This window comes from Electrona antarctica, assembly GCF_951216825.1.
Source record: "Electrona antarctica genome assembly, chromosome: 5".
NCBI lineage: Eukaryota > Metazoa > Chordata > Actinopteri > Myctophiformes > Myctophidae > Electrona > Electrona antarctica.
In genome coordinates, this window is record NC_136810.1 from 42610605 (window position 1) to 42635946 (window position 25342).

At 41.6% G+C, this 25342-nt stretch overlaps 1 protein-coding gene across 1 annotated transcript; it reads left to right on the forward strand.

Moving 5' to 3' along the window:
• The first annotated feature begins 1622 nt into the window (after nucleotides 1-1622).
• Nucleotides 1623-25205, forward strand: stra6 (signaling receptor and transporter of retinol STRA6). The gene is made up of 18 exons (XM_079501434.1): nucleotides 1623-1693; nucleotides 5196-5650; nucleotides 7273-7339; nucleotides 8512-8594; nucleotides 8734-8867; nucleotides 11226-11392; nucleotides 13634-13762; nucleotides 15757-15824; nucleotides 16891-16964; nucleotides 17052-17113; nucleotides 17588-17750; nucleotides 18154-18229; nucleotides 19696-19829; nucleotides 20343-20460; nucleotides 20791-20892; nucleotides 21193-21356; nucleotides 22310-22447; nucleotides 24301-25205. The coding sequence occupies exons 2-18, from the start codon at nucleotides 5583-5585 to the stop codon at nucleotides 24534-24536; spliced, it is 1983 nt and encodes a 660-aa protein (XP_079357560.1). The 5' UTR covers nucleotides 1623-1693; nucleotides 5196-5582; the 3' UTR covers nucleotides 24537-25205.
• The last annotated feature ends 137 nt before the right edge of the window (nucleotides 25206-25342 follow it).

Consider the following 25342-nt stretch of genomic DNA (forward strand, 5'->3'; position numbering starts at 1 on the left):
CAGCATTCTAACAAAGTGTGTGTGTGTGTGTGTGTGTGTGTGTGTGTGTGTGTGTGTGTGTGCGCGTGTTTGTGTCGGATGGGGGGGCGATACGTGAAATATGTCGGAATAAGGGGCCGATATGACTGCAAGTGTTCTCTGTTCACAGAGTTTGTTTATGTTGCTGTGAGCTACCACAGTGCCAATCCCTCTTTCACATGAAATGTCAACATTGATGAGCGCATTGAGCGGCACCAATAAAGGTTAACAAATAGTATCAATAGCCTACATACTGTGTTTTGGATCTAACGTGTGTGTGTGTGTGTGTGTGTGTGTGTGTGTGTGTGTGTGTGTGTGTGTGTGTGTGTGTGTGTGTGTGTGTGTGTGTGTGTGTGTGTGTGTGTGTGATACTGTATAAACCTAGTAGGTAAGGTTACTATAATATTTAGTTCAAATATAATGTTAATATTCAAAAGTATCATAGATCCCGGGCTTAAATTAAGAAGACAGGTGCATCTTGTAATACTGTTAATTCATAGATAAGGGTCACAGATCCTGGACTTAAATTCAACTAGACTCTACATTCCTAAGTCTCTCCCCCCCCCCCCCCCCAACACACACACACACACACACACACACACACACACACACACACACACACACACACACACACACACAATCTGCATGCACCAGCAGTTTTTATGGTGCTGGAGGCTGGAATAAGAAGATAGAGGCAGGCCAAAGTCCCACATTGCTAGCTGGGGTGTTCTGATCAGATAATACAAAGCCATGTTTGTTGCTGATTTTTGTTTATGTATTGGCCATTTCCAAAGTGGGTGTTTACTGTTTACACATACACCACCAGGCGCATTATTGGCCTACTTCATAAAACAAGAGAATTTCTAACCTGTGATAAAGAGTTCGAGACGACAGACGAGATCGAGAGGTTCCTCCAAGGCATGAGGTAGGCTGTTTTTCCTGTCAGAACTTTTATGGAATCTGTGAGGAAGGGGGGAAATGTAGGCTTTAAGTATACTATACTATATATACTAAGTTTGAGAACCAGTGGTTCTCAAACTTTTTCACGTCAAGGACCCCCAAATTGACCCCCATTTGTATGAGTCTATAGGAGTCACTTTCAACTGTTTTCAACTTTTCATTTCAAGGACCCCCATGCAGTTTGACATGCATTAACCTACTGACGCCCATTTTAACGGCATGTTCTATTTCTGGGACCCCATTTATATTGTAAAATCAATGTTAATTTTTAACTCTGAGTTATAGACCCATATAAGGGTCCATTTGGTTCCTATTCTATACTATCATTTAGCTGCAGGAGACCCCCTGGAACTCCCTCATGAGGGCGTTCCACGGGGTCCCCTGCAGCTTGGGTCCCCTGCACCTTACAAGGACCCCTATAGGGTCACCGGACCCCACTTTGGGAACCACAGGCCTACACTGCATGCATGCCAGAATCAGCCAGATTAATTTGCACTCAACACCTTTCGCCGGCGTTTTGGTTCGGTCATCTTTCATTCAAACCTTTAGCTGCGTAATTTGCACCATTTGCGCATTAGCCGACAGAACTTCAAAAGGCTTTGCACCGTGCAAAGCCTTTTGAAGTTCTTTCGGACTATAATGCGTCATTATTCCACAACACGCCTACCTGGACTGACTGGAGGTGCAACCGTGCAACAAACACGTGTGTTGATCGGTGAGTTGCTCATTCATTGGAACGTTTTAAAAAAATATGTTCAACTGAAAAGACTTTCCGTCGATTTAAATGCATTGTTCTTCCTATTTAGAAGTCAAAAGAAAATGCTTAACTATAACGTCGAAATGATCCGAGTATTATTATGAGCGTAACGTTCAGCCAAAAGCATTTATAGAATGATTTGAATGAATGGTAGCTACTCAGCACCGCCACAGACTCTGCATTTGATCGGGCCAACCTAGGCATGGTTCACATGATTATGATACTCATCACGACAGTCATGTTTCAGGGCTAGGGCCAACCCAAAATGACAGCAGACTGTATGACGTTCCACCGACGGGACAACAGAACAGAGACATAATCTAGACATTGGTTGGAGTTCCCTTTGATACTCACCTGCTGCGTTCTGGTGTGTGTGTGTGACGTGTGTGTGGACCGAGTGGTTGAAAAGCTCCATTGTCGTAGCCAGGACGGGCAGGACAGATCCATTTCAACTTCAAAGGCCTGCATTTTGCATATGTCGCTATAAAACCTTAACCAAGTAGATCACGTTCCCCCAACGTTTGGTTGCTTGCAGCAGAACGCTTTCAATCCCCATGGTCTAAATCAATGTTCAGGGACATAATCCTAGCTAAACACAAAATTGAATCATTCCAAATATCCAGTAGACCACTAAGACCAGTGGTTCCCAAAGTGGGGTCCGGGGACCCCTAGGGGTCCTTGAGAGAGTTCCAGCCGGGGTCCCCTCCCCAGCTAAATGATAGTTAGAAACCAAATGGACCCTTGGGTCTGTAACTCGGAGAGTGTACAAATGGAACCAAATGGACTCATTAAATTAACTTAAATGCCATTAAATGGGGGTCCGTACTCTGTAGCCTAATGCAGGTCAAACCTGCGGGGTCCTTAAAATGAAGAGAATCACTGCTAGTGCCATAAAAATAATATTCTTCTCTTATGGGGGTCCTTGGCATATTTTCTAATGGGGGTCCACAGGCTAATGAATGTCAATTTGGGGGTCCTTGACATGAAAACGTTTGAGAACCACTGCAGTACTATATCATCCTTGTCTCATACATCTGTGAAGCGTTGCTTGATCAAGTGGATAACACAGCTGGTGCTGCTGGAGCAGCATCAGTCTTTCTTTAATCTTTACCACTTGGAACAGCAGTGGTTCTCAAACTTTTTCATGTCAGGGAAAAGTATTTGGCCGTGGACCCCCATCTGAAAAGATTTTGTGCCAAGCAAGGAAAGGACCCCATACAAGACTTCTCTTATCATCGTCTTATCGTATATGACGTAAAATTGTCCATTCATTGTCGATGGGAATTGAATTTGTATAGGAGAAAGTTGGTGCACATAATGTCTATTTGCTCAGACACTACAACGTAAAAGTCTCCATTCATTGTCAATGGGAATTTAATGTTTGTGTAGGACAAAGTTTGTGAACATGCAGTAAAAGCTGGATATAGGAGGGACAAGCACCCCTCAAAAATATATTCAAACATTCAAAGAATGTCAAGATTGTTTTGAAAATAGATGACCCTGGTTGACACTGAGAACGTACCACCATAATCCATAATATAACTAAGAGTGTACAAATGAACCCATTGGGGACCATTTGGTTCCAGTTGTTCCACTCTCTGAGTTACCGCCCCCCCCTTTTTCCCCTCACTGTATATGTTTCTTTTCCCTTTTTACCTCCATTATGATGAATTCCTGTACTGTTCTTTGTCTATATAGAAGTGTCTATTTGTACGTCTCTAAATGTTTTGATGAATTGAACATGGTGGACCCTGTTGTAAACAAGTGTAATGCTTAATTGGGTCGTCCACTCACAGTTAACAGCCTTTGTATTGAGTTTGTGCTTGAAATGTACTGTAATTCTGCAAACTGTTAATACAATTTTCAATCAATCAATCAAAGTATAGTGTTTAGATTTGTAAGTATGTCAATAATCCAATTAAAAGTAGGCAGCCTACGTTCTATTATGACAAGGAACGTGCTTCATACATTTACTTTCAAGGGACTGGTCATCTCATCTACCCACCAGCAGCAATGTCAAAACCTGATACAAGGGAACTGGCTGGCAGTGGTACAATCAAACTACCGTCGCCCATGATGTAATTAGAAGTCTTCAAAGCATTCTTTGTTCATCGACCCCAATATTTTTGCAAGGCCACCTTTTCTTTTCTTTGGGAACACATTCGATTTGGGGGGCTCAAGATATGGTGTTTTCTCAGGAGTTTTAGAAGTAGGATTTTTGTTTCCTTTTTTTTTTTTTTAACAACTCTGACTTTAATCCCATCATAATGAGTGTAAACTGACATGGAGGCCGGGGGGGGGGGGGGGGGGGGTGTGCGTGTGCGCGTGTCTCTGTGCGTGCATGCGTGTGTTCGTTAATGTTTATGCACTGTCAAATAGGTCTACATCGATTCTAAGGTAGCATATCTCTGCTGTCGGGACGAAACCACCGTATAATTTTTCAGGAAATGAAAAATATAACATTTTCAGGAAATTAAGAATTATTGTCTAGATTTTGCATTCTTTAAAGGTGATTTTGCATTCATGCATCTGTGTGCATCATCATATTGTTAATCTACTTGTTGTGAATGCATTTCATTTATTCTTTGAGCATTCCGTTGAAAATATGGGTTTGTGTACTGTATATGGCCCTCAATTATGATGCTGTAAATCGATGTTATTTTACATTGATCAAATCTATGGGCTTAAATAAGTCTGTGTCTGAGTGTTAAAACAATGTTGTCTAGGATGAATCTGTCTAGATCTAATTTTTTATCATTTTTTATTTGCCACCATTACTCAAACATCCACACATTTAAGATGACACACCAACAAAGTTAGAAATGTTTTTGAAGCATTTGAAGCTAATCCTAAAATATATACACACACACACCACAAGCTTGTTATCTTAATTGTTTTATCAGCTGAAAACAAAGTACTGCGCTGATTTCACTCTTCCTTGATCGTTATCGAGATGATGGTGCATAGTTACATAGTTATGGATACATACTGTGTGTGTCTACATATTCATTATGATCTCATTCTCATCTGCATTGCAGAGGCGTGGAGTTTGGTTCCACAATGCAGGAGGGGGACACATTTAGGTGTGTAATTGCTCTGCAGTGGCAACCTTTCGCAGAGATAACCGTGCTGGGAACAACCATAGAATTTCCCTGTTGTCACCGCAGGTCACTGATCTGATTGGCTGTCCCTGTCCTGTCCAGGCAGCAACCCACACCATCCTAGCTGTGTGGGGGGGGGGGGGGGGGGGGGGGGGGGTTGTAAGTCTAAAACACCTCGCCCCCCCCTCTCACCACCAGCCACAGGTCCAAATAACTTTACATCTAATCCCTGGGTGTAAAGCTTCAGGTGGCCCAGCAGATTGGCTACTACGAACACTGAATATTTCTGCCTTCTCTCTCTCTCTCTCTCTCTCTCTCTCTCTCTCTCTCTCTCTCTCTCTCTCTCTCTCTCTCTCCAGTGTGGTTGTAATCCTCATCTGAAAAAGTTGGGCCCTGAAGTGTGTGTGTGTGTGGTGTGTGTGGTGTGTGTGAGTGTGTGAGTGTGAGAGAGGGGGTGGCACGCTGCAGCCAGGACTTGTCACATCACTCTCAGCTCCGCAGTGGGACCAGGGCCACCTGAACACAGCCTGAGAGCCAGGAGAGTGAGAGAGAGGGCTGAGGGAGAGGAGACCAGACACCAGACGGGGGACAAAGACAACCACCACCACCACACGAGGCACTTGTAGCTCAACTTGGGAGAAAGGTTTTCCCCCTCCCTTCCTTCCTTCCTTCAGGAAGACCACACCGGGGACCACCGGTGAACAGTGTCTTATTCTCCTCATAAGGATTCAATTAGAGACTGCACGATGGGGGACACTAGTAACGACTATGAGTACCCCGATCTAGAGCCATACCCACCCAGAGTTCACATTGAGTAAGTATACACACTCTTTAACCATGTTCGCTTTCTTAGTTTGAGGATGTTTGTGTGTTCTGCCTTTGATCTCCTTCCCTAATCCCTACTACTTACTTAAGTGGCATACATTTTCAAGCACTCATAAAAGTTTGTATGACCTCTACACAGTGGATTGAATATAGCTGCTAGGCTAAAGCCCCAGACCGCCAACCATGAGAAATAAGCGGTACACAGTGTATGCAGTGTAGAGTAACAGTGCTTGTTAAATCTGCTGGTATGTCTTAACATTTGTAGTGGGATAATGGATTTACAGAGGGATGAAGGGGCAAACCAGCACTGTAGCATATACAGCACCTATTCATACTATGGGCTCAACGATATATTGTATTTGAAACTACAACTAAGCCAAAATAGTCAATATGGATGTATTCAAAGGCCATTCTGATTTATGACTGGAATGGGGTTTTTTTGGGTCAGAAATGAAATTATTTTGTTAACGGAAATACAGCACTAAACTAGATATTAGTCCAGATAAAAAAATGGCCAGTGAACAATGTCCAGTATTACATTCCCTTGGATAACATACTGTAATTCAGGGCTGCTGGGCCCATCCCACAACACAAACAGCCAGACAGACACCATGAAGGGTTTCCACTGTAAGTCTTCCTGGATCTATCTAGTCTGCCTCTCTCTGCTATAAGAAAAAGCTTGGTGCTCCAATTTCATTGGCTTGAAAAGGGGGTCAGATATGATCATGGGGAGATTATGACAACGTTTTAAACACATCAAGTTATTATCAGGCACATCGTCCGTGACACCGGTTAACATTTACATTTTACTGCTGCACCTCCTTCCTATAGCCAGAATGTTCAATATGCCCTGAGAATTCCGAGATTATATGATGCTCTGAATTATACAGAGCTGTAAATGTGCTAAATGGCTCAGGTTGCTGCCATAGTGTGTTCTATCGTTCGGGGTGCCAAGTTATGAATGAGTCCAATGTTTGGACAGCTAAGACACTGCTGTGAAAAATGTAATGACATCCATGCAAGAAGCTGCCAACTACACACGCCCATAGGCTACATGGCTGATGGCGGTTTTCTTTTTCTTAAAGAAGAAAAAGGCACCATGCGTTGGTGCATGTCACACAACAATAGACTTTGTCGAACAACTGTATATCATGAGACTTGTAATTGCTATCCCACCAGCATGCTTTCCAACTCCTCTGGTGTATGTATGGGAACATGAGTGTACAGTCTGTACTCACATTTGTTGTTTTCCTGTATCACCTTGAAACCAATCTGGTTTAAATACAAATCTCTGCTATACAAAGAGAGAGAGAGCTATACAAAGCCAGTGGAAAAGTTTCCAGTTGGAAGTGAGTGGTTCACAGAGGAGTGGGTTTGTGTTCCATGAGCCAAGTGCCTTGTAGCTACACTCAAGCAGCTTATCATTGTTTGGTGCATAGTTTCATTATATAGATATTCCACTGTTAGGTTATTAGTTTACGTATGATTCATGATGACTATTTTTATGTATTTTATGTATTGCCAAGTTTTTGTTCTTGAATACTGTAAATTAAGAGCGTCTGCTAAATGTTTAAATTGTAAATTGGTGGTTTTTCTTTTTTTTTTCTCCAGAGAAATTCTACCTTGTGACCCCACTGCCAATGACAGGCTCTACCATATATGTATCTCGGCAATATCTGTGAGTCCCTTCTCGTATTGTTAGCCCGGATTTGGCTGTCCTGTCACCCTCTGTCATTTATTCATGGTGTGTGTGTGGTAGCCTACCAAGCCATGTCATTCTAATGTTAATCATGTCGTCAACGTGATTAGATTTTGATTTAGATTAGATTAGATTTTGTCATTGAGATTATGAAATGCATGACTGTTAACACTCCTTTGCTTTGTTTAATTACTTGATATAATCCGGATTATATAGAGAAAATAATGTGCAGTCGCTCCGTGCATAAACTAATTCTGAACAAAGTGACCTGCTGTGGAGTAAGTGTTGGCAAAGTAGTCAAAGCAAAAAAAATTCGAACTCGGCTAATATTTCATACAATAAAGCCCATTGCCTTCAACAATATACAGTATGCTGCACATACCTGTAGTATGTTATGTCAATGTGCTTGTTTAGCTATATAGTAGTAGCCAATGTGAAAAACTCTAAATTTAATTCTTTGTAATTGGCCCATGTCATTGCATGGGTATTTCTCCAGCAGTGTGTTTCCTAAACTGATTTCTGTCAATCATTCAGATCGGATCCAAGGAGAGCTCTCTAATGAAGAGAATCAGGGTTTAGTCTTCTGTGGCATGACCTCCCCTCCCTTTGTTTTGGGCCTGAACCAGTCTTATGCCTAATTTATGCTTTGTCATATGAAGTCACATGCTGAAAATAGCCGAAAATAGCCCATGCACAAGCGCACAAGTCGCATTATTGTGACCTTGTGACCTATTTTCGGCGTTTCTGTGACACCATTGTACGATGAAACACAAATCCGGCTTGAGCCAGATTGAACCCTGGGGTGTGTTAACTTCACTATACTGTGCAGGGTACTTTGTTCTGGGGCAGAAGACGGCTATATGGGGCCAGTCAATCTAAGCTAAGATTTTGCAATGACATTGCAAGCTAAGACATTACAATGGTAATCGTTCAAGGTTTTAGTTGTCATCCAAATAACATTAAAAATTGTTGTATTGAACAATTCAGGGGTTGAACGTTGGGCTACCATTGACAACCTATATAAGCATTAGTTTTGCACGAAAAACACAAGTCCAAATGTGATGATGACCTCATCACATTTGTGATGGTGGCTATGGCTGTTTTTAGCCGAAGGAGTGTTGGGTTTAACCAAGGTATCTCTTGTGTTCTAGCTCGTAGTCATGCTGGTCCTAGCGATCTTAGCCAGGCGCATGAAGCTGTCAGATGGACAGAAAGGATTTCCAGGTTTACTTAGGTGAGGCGGTGTCTTAATTTCCACCCATTTTTCTCCAAAATTCACTTTGATCAATTGTGCTCTATAATAAAAATGTCTATCGAATGTGTAGTTGGTAGCATGTATACTCTAAATACTTGATGTTGCTTTGAATCCTCAGTCCTGTAAACTTTTTGGACCATACCCAGCACAAGGGCCTGGCAGTAGCGGTGTTTGGAGTTCTCTTCTGCAAACTGTGTGGCCTAGTGATGTCACCAAACCCCCTCCCTTTCATCACAGACTCCCAGAACAAACGTGAGGAGGTCATCTTTGTTCTTTTTTGAGTGGTGCTAGCCACTCCTATAGACAGCTATGTGTGTCCCTGTGTCTGTCCCTGTGTTTGTGTTTGTCTCTGTCTGTCGGTCTGTCTGTCTGTCTGTCTGTCCGAGTGTCTGTCTGTCCGTTGGTGTGGTTTGGGCTAATACACACACACACACACACACACACACACACACACACACACACACACACACACACACACACACACACACACACACACACACACACAGGGGAGGCTAGTACAGTACAGTAAAGTACAGTACCACTCAGTTCAGATGGGTCTGATTTTTTTTTGTGTACATTTTTGCCACAAGCAACCTTTCACAGCATGAGGAAATCCTCAATAGCGTTTTTTTCCCAATTCGCTTGTATTTCTTTTAGCTTGCATTACCTTGCGTTATTGGTTATTGTTTATTAGCTTAAACCTTATTAGTAGTTTAGTTGTAATGGTGTAAACAGTAATTGTTTTGTGTTTAAATTTTATGATGGTGTATACTTTATGTGAAAGGTAAAGCTTTTCACGGACCACCCAAGTCTGGGAAACGTTGCTCATTTTGTGAGACACTGTTCAATAAAATGTATCATATGAATGTGATTCACCACCGGCCCCTTTTGAAGAGGTGGGCATGAGTCCAAAAGCAATGTTTGGTTGACAGCAGACTGAACAATACACTATATATCAGGTGCCACACACTGATCCATCACTACAAGAGCCGTATATAAAGCAACTTAGCAACTGGTGTTACTTAAAGAATATTTTGTTTCCATAAGTCCCTATTATACTTACTGTTGTAGGGCCTGGACTGTTGGACTGGACCTTCTTTCAATCATTTTTCCCCCCTTTTTTTCCCCAGACTGGACTATTTATTTAGTTTATTCTGAAATGAAATTGCATACAATCTCCAAACTGTGAAAACGGTGTTCTCAATAGTCAGAGATATGACTGTTACATAGCGTTAAAACAGTGTTCTCAATAGTCAGAGATATGACTGTTACATAGTGTTAAAACAGTGTTCTCAATAGTCAGAGATATGACTGTTACATAGTGTTAAAACAGTGTTCTCAATAGTCCGAAATATGACTGTTACATAGTGTTAAAACAGTGTTCTCAATAGCCAGAGATATGACTGTTACATAGTGTTAAAACAGTGTTCTCAATAGTCAGAGATATGACTGTTACATAGTGTTAAAACAGTGTTCTCAATAGTCAGAGATATGACTGTTACATAGTGTTAAAACAGTGTTCTCAATAGTCAGAGATATGACTGTTACATAGTGTTAAAACAGTGTTCTCAATAGTCAGAGATATGACTGTTACATAGTGTTACAACAGTGTTCTCAATAGTCAGAGATATGACTGTTACATAGTGTTAAAACAGTGTTCTCAATAGTCAGATATATGACTGTTACATAGTGTTAAAACAGTGTTCTCAATAGTCAGAGATATGACTGTTACATAGTGTTAAAACAGTGTTCTCAATAGTCAGAGATATGACTGTTACATAGTGTTAAAACAGTGTTCTCAATAGTCAGATATATGACTGTTACATAGTGTTAAAACAGTGTTTTCAATAGTCAGAGATATGACTGTTACATAGTGTTAAAACAGTGTTCTCAATAGTCAGAGATATGACTGTTACATAGTGTTAAAACAGTGTTCTCAATAGTCAGAGATATGACTGTTACATAGTGTTAAAACAGTGTTCTCAATAGTCAGAGATATGACTGTTACATAGTGTTAAAACAGTGTTCTCAATAGTCAGAGATATGACTGTTACATAGTGTTAAAACAGTGTTCTCAATAGTCAGAGATATGACTGTTACATAGCGTTAGACTAGAGCAGTGGTTCCCAAAACCTTTTAGCTCAAAAGAGAAATGTGACGTCTCCTCAGGACCCAAAGTGAAAATAGCTGATCTACAATCTCACAACACAAGCTCGTGATGTGTTGTACGCTTGTAGATCTGCCATTTTCACTAGTATTGTCCCCTCTAATTAATTGATATAATTTAATTAGTTTTCTTTCTTTTTTTTAAATATTGGTAACATTTGCTATGCATGTAGTGAGCAAAACAAATCAAGGGATAGTTACTCGCGACCCATAAAAATGTGTCCATGACCCATGTCCCGAGTCCCGACCCACTGTTCTTTTCAAAAAAAGGTGTCTCCAGTTGTGTGTGTGTGTGTGGCGGTGGTGGGAGGGGAGTAATACGTATATTTGGATGTGAAGTGAAGTAGATAATAGTCTACAGATTCCAAGCAGTGCTTAATATATTGGATGTGTACACACATTACTCTGATTCCTAACTAACACATTCCTCTGTTGCATTTGCAGAGAATTGGATGATTCTGGCTGTGATCTACTACCCCGTGCTCTACTACCCTCTCCTGGCATGTGGCACCTTACGTAATAAAGTTGGCTATGTCCTTGGTAGCCTGTTATCGTGGACGCATTTCATTGTACTGGTCTGGCAAAAAATCGACTGCCCAAAGACACCTCAGGTAAGCATGGTTTGCATTCTTTTGTGTAACAGATTACTCGCATATCGCACTCGGTAGCTGTAGGGCGATAATGTGTGCTTTATGGGAGTGGCAGTGGGTCAGGGGGTAGAGTGGCCGGTAGAGTGGCCAGATGAGAACCGCGAGGTTACCGGTTCGATCCCGGGCTCCCCCAGAGTTGGTGTCGAAGTGTCCTTGTCTTGAGCAATTGCTCCCTGTAAGTTGATGCTGCCATCGGTGTGTGAATGGGTGAATGTAATGCACAATCTATAAAGCGATTTAGATAAAAGCGCTATATAAATGCACCATTTACCATGTGCTACATTTGTGTGTACCACATACTATATAGTGCATTAACTCTTAGAGAGTAAAATGTTTCAAACTCTTTAATGTAACTCTGACAGTTTCCTGTCAGCATGCTCCCCCTGTTTAGAGGGCTACCTAGCTCTCTGAAGTCTCTGTAGTGTCTCATTTTGTCCAGCCTTCAGGGATTATTGCAAAGACAACCGCCGGTTTGTTCTGGTCTGGACACCCGTTGACGCGAGACCAAAGCCGGGTCTGTGCGATATGCGGGAGATGTGATCATAATAGAAGAGTGCAAGGCTGTCTGTTTGGATTCACGGTCACATGATTTCATCTTCACAGCTCACGTCTTCTAGCTTAGCTGCCCTTAGACTTTGCACAGGTGCTGTATTGTGTGGATGTTTTAAGCCGTGAATGCTCATGACTAACTTGAAACAATCGGCTCTGGAGTTTTGTCTTAATCAAGGGGGTTTGTCACAGTTAATCTCTTTAGTGTCTTTTCAGTGAAAGCCTTGTCGTTGTGCCATGGTCTTCTACTGGTGCTAAACCCCCTGGGGCACCCTGTTGGTCCTACTTGTGTACTGACAGTGGTGTACTTATTAAGTGAAAGTATAAATACTGCAATATAGAAATACTTTGTTACAAGTAGAAGTCCGGAATCCAAAATGTACTTGAGTACAAAGCGTTAAACAGGGAAGTAAACGACAACGCGCATGCGAGTATGGTGCAGAAGGAGAGGCCAACTGAAAAAAAATCTGAATATTTTTCTCTCGTTTGATATCAATGAAAATGCGCTAGGACGTGTGTACACGTCCTAGCAACCTGTCGGTTGGATTAGTTATGACGTTCCCACACGTCGTACGGTCTAAACGGGTTAATGATTTCATCTGCTTCCCTGGCTTTTAACTCTGTCTGAGCCTGGATTTCATTTTGGTTTCATGTGTAACTTTGTAATTGCTGTTCTTTTGTTGTGTTGTTATACCTTGCTATTGTATCTTTCTTGTTCTTTGGATGGTTGTTGTTTTTTACTTATTTTATCTGATCTTGTACAGCACTTTGGTTGGCCTTTGGTCTTTGTAAATGTGCTTTATAAATAAAGTTTGATTTGATATTAGTCCGGCAGCCGAGGGTGTGGAGTGGGAAATTTGGTATATATTTTTTTTTTATTGGCTTAACATATTGTCTATAGTACATACATTCATGAATCCACTTGCTGACCGGTTGTCAGCATTGAGCAATTTCTTTTATAGGGGGTTCATTAGGCTTTAAGTAGCATGTGATGTGTCGAACTATGGGGTTTTCATGATTCTGAATCCATTCAGTATTAGTTTTGTACAAAAAACACTTGCAAGTGCCTATGGCTGTTTTTAACCCCAGGATTGTTTTTTTTTGCAAAACTAATTCATGGAATGTATTCAGAATCATGGAAACCCCCTAGTTTGACACATCACATGCTACTTAAAGCAAAATGAAAATTTGAAAATGTTGCCTTATATAGGTTGTTAATGGTATGGTCACATATAAAAGATCAATGCTGAGAACCATGTGGGATCACAGTGGGAATGGCATGGGTCCAGTGTGGATCTCGGACTTCCTGTGGCCATTGTCTAAGACGTCAGTCGTTGACATGTTACTCCAAATTTGTGTTTTAGCCTGATCAGAGCCCCCATTGACTTCCATTATAAAAGAGTTAAATAATAAATATATTCAATAGGGGAAAAGGTACTTCTGTGGCCTACTAGGCAGCATGCATACAAAGTTTGGCAGTGATTGGGCCAGTGGTGGCTTGCAAGATTAGCTCCGTGGACTGACTGACTGACTGACTGACTGACTGACTGACTGACTGACTGACTGACTGACTGACTGACTGACTGACTGACGGACACAGACAGACAGACACTCTCATAGATGGATGAAGATTTCCTATATTTCTCTTTGCAGATCCACAAATACTACTCGCTTTTCTCCAGTCTGCCTCAGATAGCCTGCCTAGCATTCCTTAGCTTCCAGTATCCACTGGCTTTATTCAAGGGCTTGAATAAGGGCACAGAGGACAACTCTGGCAAAGAGGTGAGTGTTTGAGTTAAGTGTATGCTTGTTTGTCGAGAAGAGAAAAGGAGGAACCCATGTACTATACATGCACAATTGCACACTTGTTAATTTTGCTACCTTTGATATTAAAAATCACACCTGAGTGAGGGGCGCTCTTAAACCATATAGGACAAAAATAGCCGATTAATTTGCTCGTCTACATATGACGTAAATTCTCCATTCATTGTTAATGGCATTTAAAGTTTGTGTTAGGACAAAATAGCTGATTTGCTCAGACACATACAGTATGACGTAAAGTTGTAAAGACACTATAGCTGAATATAGGAGGGGTTAGCACCCCTCAAACATCACACCCACTTTGAAGTGAGGGGCGCTCTTATCATCGTACATCGTCATGACGTAAAATAGACACTATGCCGATTTGCTCAGACACTAACGTAAATTCTCCATTCATTGTCAATGGGAATTTAATGTTTGTGTAAGACGAAAATCTACACTAATAGCTGAATATATATAGCCCCTAAAAAAAAAGTGGTTATTCTTGGGCAAGTTATAGTCATACAATGAATAGCGGAAATCTACAATCTCGCATTGTGATGCCTTGTGAGCTTGTAGATCTGCTATTTTTGAAGATTTCGAGGGGGGGGGCATAATGTCATGCCCAAAATTGGAATGAAAGTTGTTAAAATGCACTGACTCGTAAAGAAAAAAGAAAAGAATGAAAAGGCACAACAATTCTTGTCTGATTCTGTGCACATGAGAAACCGTCATAAGCAGCCAGTTAAGCACTAAGCTTACCGTGCTGGTGTGCTCACAGCCTCACACCAGCTAGGCGGAGGGAGAGGGAGCTCCAGAGCACTAAGCTTACCGTGCTGGTGTGCTCACAGCCTCACAGCAGCTAGGCAGAGGGAGAGGGAGCTCCACAGCAGCATACCAGGCAGTGGCCTAATCATTTTAAGCAGATTTCATGTAATTGGTTTACGTTATGCACCCGACCAGATTACATAAAAAAGGTTATGTTGTTTTCACTCTTATGTAGGCACAATGCAGTGTTTATTTCATGCTAATCTCTGCATGGTTGTGACAAAACTGTGGTGAGGCAATTTTTGTCTCGGATGGGAATGGGATTGATTCATACCCTGCCCGTGCTCACTCACCGCTGAAGACATAATCCTAAAGACCACCAGCCTTACGATGTTCACATTTTGGCAACTCATTCAACAATCTGAACATCTAAATGTGTAAATTATGAACCTTTTTTTTATGACTTATGCTTGATAAACATCCAGATTATCATCACACCACAGAGCATACAGTGTTTTACACGTTGTAAGCCATAGTTTTACATAAACACCTCACACACGTCCTCCAATACCATGATGCCTCCATGATGTTTCCTCACCCACACTCGCTTCACTATACAGACGAGAATGTTGGAATTTGACACACATTCATGCTGAGGTTCCACCTGGTATGAGCTCAAATAAAGAAATCGAATCAATTTGTTCAGCATTGCCAAACAAAGGGCCCTATTCTCGTCGGTGCTAAACTCCTTATCCCTAAACTTCTTTGCCTTGTTTTTACTATTTTGAAAAACATTAAAATTTTTCAACTAGCCGATCTACATCAACACGTGAGCTTGTAGCTTGAGCTTGAACTATTACAAAATGTTTTTCAAAATAGTAAAAAAGGCAAAGAAGTTTAGGGATAAGGGGTTTAATTAGCACTGACGAAAATAGGGCCCAAAATGTTTATTCCATAAGCCTATTTCAGAACAAATATTTGAGACGAGAATAAACCGCTTTAGCCTGCTTTAAACTTTGTCGTATGACATTGTCGTGCGCCGAAAATAGCCAACGTACAAGCTCACAACCCGCCACATCCGCATGCGCTGTGAGCTTGTAGGTCTATTCTCGTCGTGCGACACCGTTATACGAATACGAGCATACATTTAAGCATTATGACATCCCAGCAGTCTGAACTACCCTTTACTATTCTTTCTTATTTGCTAGGATCTAAACAGCAGCTACTATAAAGACTATGTGAAAACAATCCTTAAGAAGAAGCCAGTTAACATCAGGTGAGAATACATTTTCAGATGGATTGTTGTCACACATTACATTACACCAACACTGTCCATGGTGAAACATATCTTGAGGTTCATCAAACGTGTTCTAATGGTCAGCTACTATTTAACTAGGCCAAGTTATGTCAGTAAACCGCACTTTTTTAATTTTATTTACTATTTTATCTACTATATTTTGTTTTAGATGTCAAATCTAAAACAAAATATAGTAGATAAAATAGTTTGATTAATATTTGTAAGTGTACTATAGGACGGTCACCAAACAAAGAGCAGGGAAGACATTTCTAGTAGACATAGACACTCCGTGACACTGTTATAGGAGCAGGGGTTTCCCATATACAGGGAACTATCCACTGTTCAGATACAATCAACAAGGATTTCCACATGATTGCCTGCATAATAATGCAAATGAAATGAAATCCACTTGGCTTAAACCAGTCACTTGCCAATTAGTTACCACTGGAAAAGAGGAAAACTGGTGTTATATAAAAAGAAAAGAATGATCGATATATTAATATATTGAGTATGTACTGTATATATATCAGAAAAGTATTTTTAAATCATATGGTATGTACTGTATCTTTTCGCACAATTATATGCATTATTATATTACAAAAGCCCAGTCAGATGGCTGGTTGATTTTTGAGGTTTCTTTGACACCGGACAGTAGTGGGAATGTCTTTGTGCAGACCAATAATGAATGCATTTGTCTGCACGTCTAACACTCATGAATGGATCTTGCAGCAGATTGTCCCTGGAATGCAAATAGCCTGTCAGTGATGCAAACGCCATTGAAAATAATTTTCCTTATGCCATCATGGTTAATGGGTGCTAGGAAAGGCAGTGTTTCCATCCTGCTTTTGGGGGTTACCTGGGCATTGAGTAGACATGGGGGGGGGGGGGGGGAATGGAAATAGATTAGGATGTCCAAAGGAATATGGGAGGAAGCTCTTGTATCCTGTTGAGTGCCTTACTCTCAATCGTCATAGATCCAGTGAAATGTGAGATGAAGCTTATGTTTTTTTTTAACCATAAACCAGTATAAGTATTTCCTCCTCAGGTCCACAGAGAAACCTACACTTGCTGAGAGGATAAAGGATGCAGTGAAGTCCTATATTTATACACCAGAAGAAGGTGAATATGTCTTTTTTTTTTACATTAGCTGATGATGGTTTATTTGTCACCTTCCAAATCTCACACACAACTTGTTTTACCCACCAGTTTTCCGGTTTCCACTGAAGTTGGCAATATCTGCTGTTGTGTCATTTATCGCTGTATACCAGGTAGTAACATAATCTATTATTGTAGACTACTAGACTCATAGTTTACTTTAGACAATAGTGGTAGCCACAATCTCCCATGCACTCCCATCAATGTTTCCTTTATTTTGGTCTCTATACTTACAGTATGTTATATATTATTATGTTGTGGGTGTTTACTGGTAGGCTACTAGTCTTATTAAGAGGATAATGTTCATTCTGTATTGTGAAGTTTACTGGTACTGTAAGCTGAAATAGTTGGAATACGTAATATCAGTGTCTTGTAATCCCATGTGACATGGGCCACTTGTGTGGTATGACACGTACATTAAACCATCCATCCATCCATACATCCATTCATATAGCATAATCCACACATACGCACTGTTTCCTGTAGTAAAGGTGTGCTATCTACGCTCCTCTTAAACCGCTTCATCACCAAGAAAGAGTATGAAGTTGTCATACACATTCAAACGAAAATGAACGTCCCTCTCTTAGATGGCGCTCCTGCTGCTTTTGGCAGTGGTGCCAACCCTCCAGATCGCCCGCATGGGAGTCACAGAAGAAATTGCCTACTTGCTTCAAGGTTTTAGGATCAATCTGTCTTCAGACAATGCGGAAGTGGTCCGGATAGTGGTCTACTATATGTGGTGTGTGGAAGGTGAGTGGATGCCGGGAATCGTGCCATTCATCGATGGGGATGTACACAGCTCGTATGGATTAAATCCATTTACTGAATTAATTGGAATTTCTGTATATTACTTCGGTGGTAATATCACATCCGAGTCCAGTTTCACTTGCCGTCTCAGACAAGCTGTCTCCGCGGGCATTTCCCCAGTAACGCATACAGTACAATTATCAGACCATGCTGATTAATAACCCATATTTTCTTAAAACAAGGTCAAAGGCAAGCTGGAGTAGTTGAGCTCAGCAATACGGGCCACTGATTCACATCATGCTTTGTTCACATAGGATGGACTCTTGGTCAGCAGAAACATATTTCTGCTGATTGAGCTGAATGTCAATAACTGAGTGAGTAAACAGCCTATGTGTTGTTTTCGCAGTGTGTTATATCTCCGCCATGACCCTGTCCTGCCTAGTGAACCTGGCTATGCTCATGCGATCCATGGTTCTGCATCGGTAAGTTTCACAATAAAAGCCTTCATCTGCCTTTGACATGCCTATTGCCCCCAGGCAGATTAAGTCTGGCCCCTCGCAATTGTGGGAGGACTTCATGGCTGAAATTCACAGCTATAACCAACCAGGACCCAGTATGCAAATACGGGGCGGGACATTGCAGAAAACAAATCTAACACTGAGAGGGACGAGACTAATATCCACGCAGTGATATTAGTATCGCTACGCGAGGCTACAATAGAACAGTATGACTGCCTCTATACTCTTTCTTGTAGTAAATCCTAGATAGTGTGGCAAAAATACCCTGTGTCTTCTGTGTATTTAGAGCCAGGAAAGGGTCACCAGCATCTGATGTCATTGGGCGTACCTTTTTATGCAGTTTGCACACTCTTAAGTACACAGAAGACATTGGCTTTTTTTGTGCCTTACTAGTCTCATCAGAACAAAATGGATTTAGGTCCAAAATCGGTAAAGGTTCCATTTAATATCTCTCTTTGAGTAATGACACAGATTGCAGTTAATGTCACGCAAAGAGTTGCATACTGTAATTACCCAGAGATGGAGAAGAACATTGACTGCAGGAAGAATGTAAATGGTTATTAAGATGAGAAATTTAATGTGTTACCCTAATGATGCCTTATTGAAAGGAATTAGTTTCTTAATTGAGTTTTCAGTTGAGTTGCAATTTACACTTCTTAATTTGCCACCTAATTGTGCTAGCCTGGCACTGCCAGACTGATCATGTGGGATCACTCACACATTCCCCACGTTGGACGTGATCCCGTTATGATCAGTCTACTGTAGCAATGCCAGGCTAAATTTGTGCAGCTAATGACGAATGAGTTTGTACAACACACATGGTAAAACACATAGGGCTGTCATTTTTAAGCAATGTCCAGTTATTATATTCATGGATTTACAGGCATTCACATTTGTTTTTCTCATGATCGGCCGATACCACCAATACTGATCTTGTGCGTAATGGGCAAATTTGAAAAATTCCAAAATTATTATGTCAAAACCCCACGTCAAAATTGTTCCTGTGTGTGTGTGGGGGGAGTAAGTTGTTTAGGCCTGTCACAAAGATGCAAAATGATATATCTGATTGACTTTTATACCACTTAAATGGTGTAAAAGGTTTCTCCAGATAGGGTGGGATGCACAGTGCACACACAGATCCGACACACTAAAATTCGGACATGAGGAAACAACGGTCGGACATGCGGTCGGACATGCGGTCGGACATGCGGTCGGACATGCGCTACTCCCATGCTTGCGGTTATGGTTAGGTTAGGGTTTGAAGTAGGTTGTCGGTCTAATCGGACCAATAGTATGTCGGAAGTTCGGAACTAAAGCCTGTACACGATAGGGTGACTCATTTGGAGTGAATATCGGCCGATCACCGATCTGTAGCTGATTGATCGGAGTGTCTCAGTAATGTTGATGTTCATACTCTGTTGTTCCCCCAGGTCAAACCTGAGGAGCCTGTACAGAGGAGACATCTATAACGTGTACAACTGCCAGAGGAGTATCAGGCCGTCCCGCCCTGCTCTGGTCTGCTGGATGGGATACACCAGCTTCACGGCAGCACACTTCTGCTTCGGTACTTGTGACTTAACACAATCTGTGCTGAAACGAGAAAATCTCGTTAATAGCTACTGTACCCCACTGTGCCAAAATGAGATTATGAGATTTGATTAAAATTGGATTAAAACATAAATAAATAAAATATTTAGATTTTCTTTTTAATTATTTAATTTGATTTATTTTTTGCATCCGACGTGCACGCGCCCGTGCTTATATGCCGTTTTTCTGCTCTATCCCAGTCAATCTGGGATGTTTTGGACCTTAGAAAACCTGAAAACAAGCTAAGCTAATGATGCTACCACCGCAGGTTGCTAATATTGTATCCATAGGATTAGGAGACCATAACAGCTATGGATGGCTACACATCCTGGTTAGTCAGATGGCTGCTCCTCTTCTTTGTTTTTTCACGGATTTCTCTGGCACTGGTGCCACATTCCCTAGAGGGCTCGGCTGCTTGTAATGTGTTAACAGGGGGGTTCATGTTCCCATGTATTCAAGGGCTGGAACTGAAAGTTGGTCTCCCCTACAGGCATGATCATCCAGACCATGGTGTTCTTTCTCTGTCTACTGATCGCTGTCTTCTCCATCATCATACCCATCTTGCATGGACAGAATCTTATGCTCTTGAAGATGCTGTGGAGCATGTGGTGGGTGCTCGAGCACACTCATCTTTGCTTGTCAACATTCTGCATGGCTAAGACCCTCATTTACAATCTAATAAGTCTGGACTGAATTGCATTTTGTCTGACCTGGTGTGCATTGAAGTGTGTACTACTTGATGCTGCTTGTGATATCTTGACTGTTGTTTTGCTGAACCCACAGCCTTGCTAATTTCAATATCTAAACTCCATTCTATAATATCCTCTGCTCAGTAACCACTGTGGCCTCTCATATTATCTTCTCATTAAGGAATTTGTGTTTTGGAAGTAACCTTTTCTTCTCGCCATTGATGTGTGATTGTGTATCTGTTGTCTCAGGCCCTTCTGGTTGATGCTGCTTTCAGCAGTATTGATTCAACACATCTCTGCCAGGTTTTGCTTCGTTAAAAAGACAGCAGGCACACGCGATCTAGACAACAGGTAAAACTGCTACTGTACTGTATCTTTTAAATTCAGTTTTATGATGCTTTTATTGAAGTATACTATTTTTGTAAGCTTTTCCAGCATGACAATATGCTACTGTAGGTTCTGTAGGTGACGGCACACTTTATGTAGGTCAACGTCGAAAGGATGGCTGGGTGGGAATGATCATCAGTAGGTTGACTCGAAGAGATGATTAACTTTTGGGTTTCAAAGGTTACGGTCATGTCAACGTCTTTTATGCTTAATCGTAAGAGGGTGTTGCGCAGCGAATGTGGGTCTAACCTGAATTATTTGCAGGGGAGTGCTGTTTCTACTGACCTACCTGCTGTTTCCGGTCAATGTTCTGATTGGGGTGCTGCTGGGAGTATGGCGCATGGTCATCACAGCACTGTTCAACATTGTCCATTTGGGCCGCACAGATATCAGTCTGATGAACCGCAATGTGGAGGTATTTGACCCAGGTGAGCACATATCCGTCTGAACCGCCCCAGTGAGCTAGCTGTTGTGTCACCTGTGTGGCCACACAATAATTGTTTGGCCACACACTTGCCAAAAGAACCAGTTGGAACATGGAAATGGCTTTTATAGCTTTCTTCAGCTTTCTTGTATAGCTGTGTGGCCCGCGTTCTCACCCTGAGAAGCCCTGAGAATTGAGCGTCAATGGGTTTTTTTCCCGGTCACGTGATCCAAACATGTGACGTGTCACAGATGTCCTACGGAAACCATGTATGTCTTAAAAGTTATCAAACGGCGAATAAAACAAAAGTTGCGAATGTCGTGATCCGCAGGGAGAGATCTTTTTATCAATTAGTCAGGAATGTCGTGATCTGCAGGGTATAAGTCAGAAGAAGCAGGCTTCACACCGCTTGGCAGGCACAGGCACTCTCAAAAATATATTTTTTGAGGGGTGCGTAAACACAAACATTGAAGATAAAAGTGTGCAAACACAAACATTGAAGACAGTGAGGACGCAAATTGTGAGTGAACACTATTTCACCTACAGTATGTTTATTTTTCCACCTTGTTAATTATCTGTATTTTCTCTCCATTGCTGCAGATACAGTGCTTTCAGATCATCGTGCAAAGCAAAGCACTTTACTATAAATTTATGTTTCTCTAATGAGCCCACTTAGAGGCCAGAAATCACATCCACTTTAACAGACTATAGAAGCTTGTTAAAACAAAACCCCTATGATCTCTATACAATACAGTACAATGCGAACTAAGTGCACAACGATTACAAAAATGGGTGCAGCTATGAGACATATTTTGTTTGGGAAAGGAAGAGATGGGTTTGAAAAAACAATCATGGCTATTAGGTGTGATTGCCTCTGAGGCAGGCCTGGGTGAAATCCCCTCGTGTTTATTGCTTTTGCCCAGTCAGAGTGATTCCCCACCCTCTGTGTTTCCGCAGCCTACCGCTGTTATGCTCATTATCTGAAGATTGAGGTGAGCCAGTCTCATCCTGTGATGAAGGCCTTCTGTGGGATGCTGCTCCAGTGTGCCGGCCAGGGGGGCAACGCTGCACTTAGCGGGCGGGACGCAGAGGAAGGTTTGTACGCCTAGGTAGATGTATACTGTACAGTATGAATTATACATTTATAATAGGAATGTATACATCTCCAGAATTACAGGTTTGTAAAGACTGTAGAATTGTAAATGTTTTTATTGGATTGGTCGATGGAATCAACCAAAAGTATTTGGGGGGGGGGGGGGGGGAAGTGTGTGTGTGTGTGTGTGTGTGTGTGTGTGTGTGTGTGTGTGTGTGTGTGTGTGTGTGTGTGTGTGTGTGTGTGTGTGTGTGTGTGTGTGTGTGTGGGTGTGTGTGTGTGTGTGTGTGTGTGTGGGTGGGTGGACTGCATAATCTGTATTCAAATAATTTCTCCTGAGGTGTTAAGAATTCAAACAGACTGACAGGACACTCAATAGTACATAATAAGATCATGAACACTGTCTTTCCACGTAGAGAAGGGATGGGATTTCAGTGGCTGATTTAATTAGTCTGTGAAAATTGAGTCTTCATATGGAATCATTTACAATCCTACTGCTGGCCTCAATCAGACCTGTCTTTGACTAATGGGCCATCCTTATGGTGATGGCTGTAGAGCTCAGCTCAGTTATTTTTATGTAGAAGTGCTTGTTTTTGAGGGACGCCAGCCCCTCCTATACACAGGTTCAATGTGTGGGTGGGTTATGTGGTTAATGTACAGAGGGAAACGATCATGATTTGCTAATTGGTAGCCTACTGTAGGTAAGTCTTGTGGGTCAACGTGGTTGTTGAATTCCATGATAAGGGCAGTCCATGTGAAGGTAAATGGCCAAGGTGTCACTAGATGATGTATGGTCACTGGAGGCTGTACAACATAGAGGGATTTGCAAATGCTTTAGTATTCACACAGCATAGTGGAAACCAGCTGCCTGTAATAGGCCTGGAATAAAATAAAAAAAGAAACCAATTGGTGTTATTACTTGTTTGCAACTTTGCATCTAAAGAACAATGCATTGGTTATCAGTAATCTCTTGAATTATGAAGATCGAGCATAGAATAGCTGATTCCAGATTAGCTTCTTGAGTCTAATTGACCGTTTCATATTCATGTGGCACACAGGGCTTAAGCTTTCTGTGTGTCATAATGGCAAGAAAACCCATTCTGGGCAGGAACCCCTTTTGGTGTTCTAACCCTTCTGGACGGGAACCCCTCTTGGGGTTCTGAACAGTATGCAAAAATGTTTGATGCTGCTATATAAATATTTGAATTTTTTCAGAAAACTTAGGTCAGGATTTAGAATCATTTTTAGAATCGGCCTCAGTCCAAAATGGGTTAATTAATATGCTCCAAACCACACTCGGAGGATTATAATAGGATTGCTTCATTTTATTAATCTGTGAAGTAACTGCTGTACCCTTCCTTATCTACAACACTCTCCTTAGATAAGGAAGGACTATTTCTATGAACTCTGGTATTCTAGGGCCAATATTTAGCAAAAATTGCAGATACATTGTGTTGCGACGTGTTTTGAGCTTGGATCGGCTAGTTTCATCAAATGTTTGGTGTAGAGAGAAAGAAAACCACTTGTGTGAAGTGAGGGGCACTCTCATCATCATAGATCACATTCTGGCCAATCACTTTTGGCGTCCTCACTTTTCTGTCCTCACTTTTTATCCTCACTTTTTAAGCCTTCAGCCAATAACATCATCGCTGGGCCCCCCTCAAAAAAGAGGGGGCCCATTATAGACCCCTAGGGGACTCCAGTCAACGATGTAGTGGTTTTAATGTGCTGATCATGAGACTGTAGATGTTGGTATTGCCATGATTGCTAACTCACACAGCCCTCGTTATGAAGTCTTGTGACGTGAATGTATGTCTGCCGGAAAGCGCTGACGTGGCATTCTGAACGTTCTTAGGGATCCAGCTGGTCCAAAACGAGAAGAAGCTGAACAAAGTGTCCCACGCTAAGAGGGCTCGTGGACACTGGCAGCTCCTGTACACCCTGGTCAGCAACCCGTCGCTGGTGGGCACCAGGAAGCACTTCCAGCAGCGCCAATGCACCGCAGAGAGCTTTCTCAACGGGAGCCTCACCAAGGAGGGGAGCAAGAAGGAGGCGGGAAGCAAGGAGACGGAGGCTGCAGTCAGCGACTGAACCTGACGGTGACACACCTCCTCCGGCTGTTAAGGATTGTGTGTCTCTCTTGCAAGCAAAGGCTCTCCCGGTTTATGTTTTTTTGGACAAATGAGTCTGACATATATCAATTGTCTGGCGCATTTGTAGCTCGGTGCCTCAGTAGAGTGCAATTTACTGTGCATTTCCTGCATGCGATATCTATCCTGTGCAGCCTATATCCAACCAAGTGTTGCATTGCATTGTGTATGATAGCCAGGAGCTCTAGTCCAGCAGGCAGGCTGGTGTGGCACTGAACTATCTAACCATTTCCGTGAGGTTAGATTGTGACTATTTATGAATGTACAGAATGTTCTGTTTGACTGTTTTTGTGAGAATTGGTATTAAATGTTTCACTTATTCTGTGTAATTGACTTTAAACAACCTGAAACAGACAAATAAAGCCCATGGCTTTGTTTTATGTGTAGGACTTTATCTTCCAAAAAGAGAGAGAGAGAAAAAAAAGGTGTGTGGTTTCTTTCTTGTTTAGTTGTGAAATGTAATGCCAAGGATCCACACAGGATCCTCTTAATTGTGTTATATCCACATGTCATGGTTTATTTCTACATTTCAGTCCTTTTGGGTGAAACATGAATTTTGTAGTAATTCTATGAAAATAAGACTTAAAATATATTTTCGATTAAAATGATAGTATAAATTCCCATTGCCTACTCGTTTGATTTCTGTTCTCCAAATGTGGCAACTGTGTGACGACGGCTTTCAAGTGACATTTGATTGGACAAAAATAATATGGTGATTGAACAACGTAGGCTAATGATTAACAATGT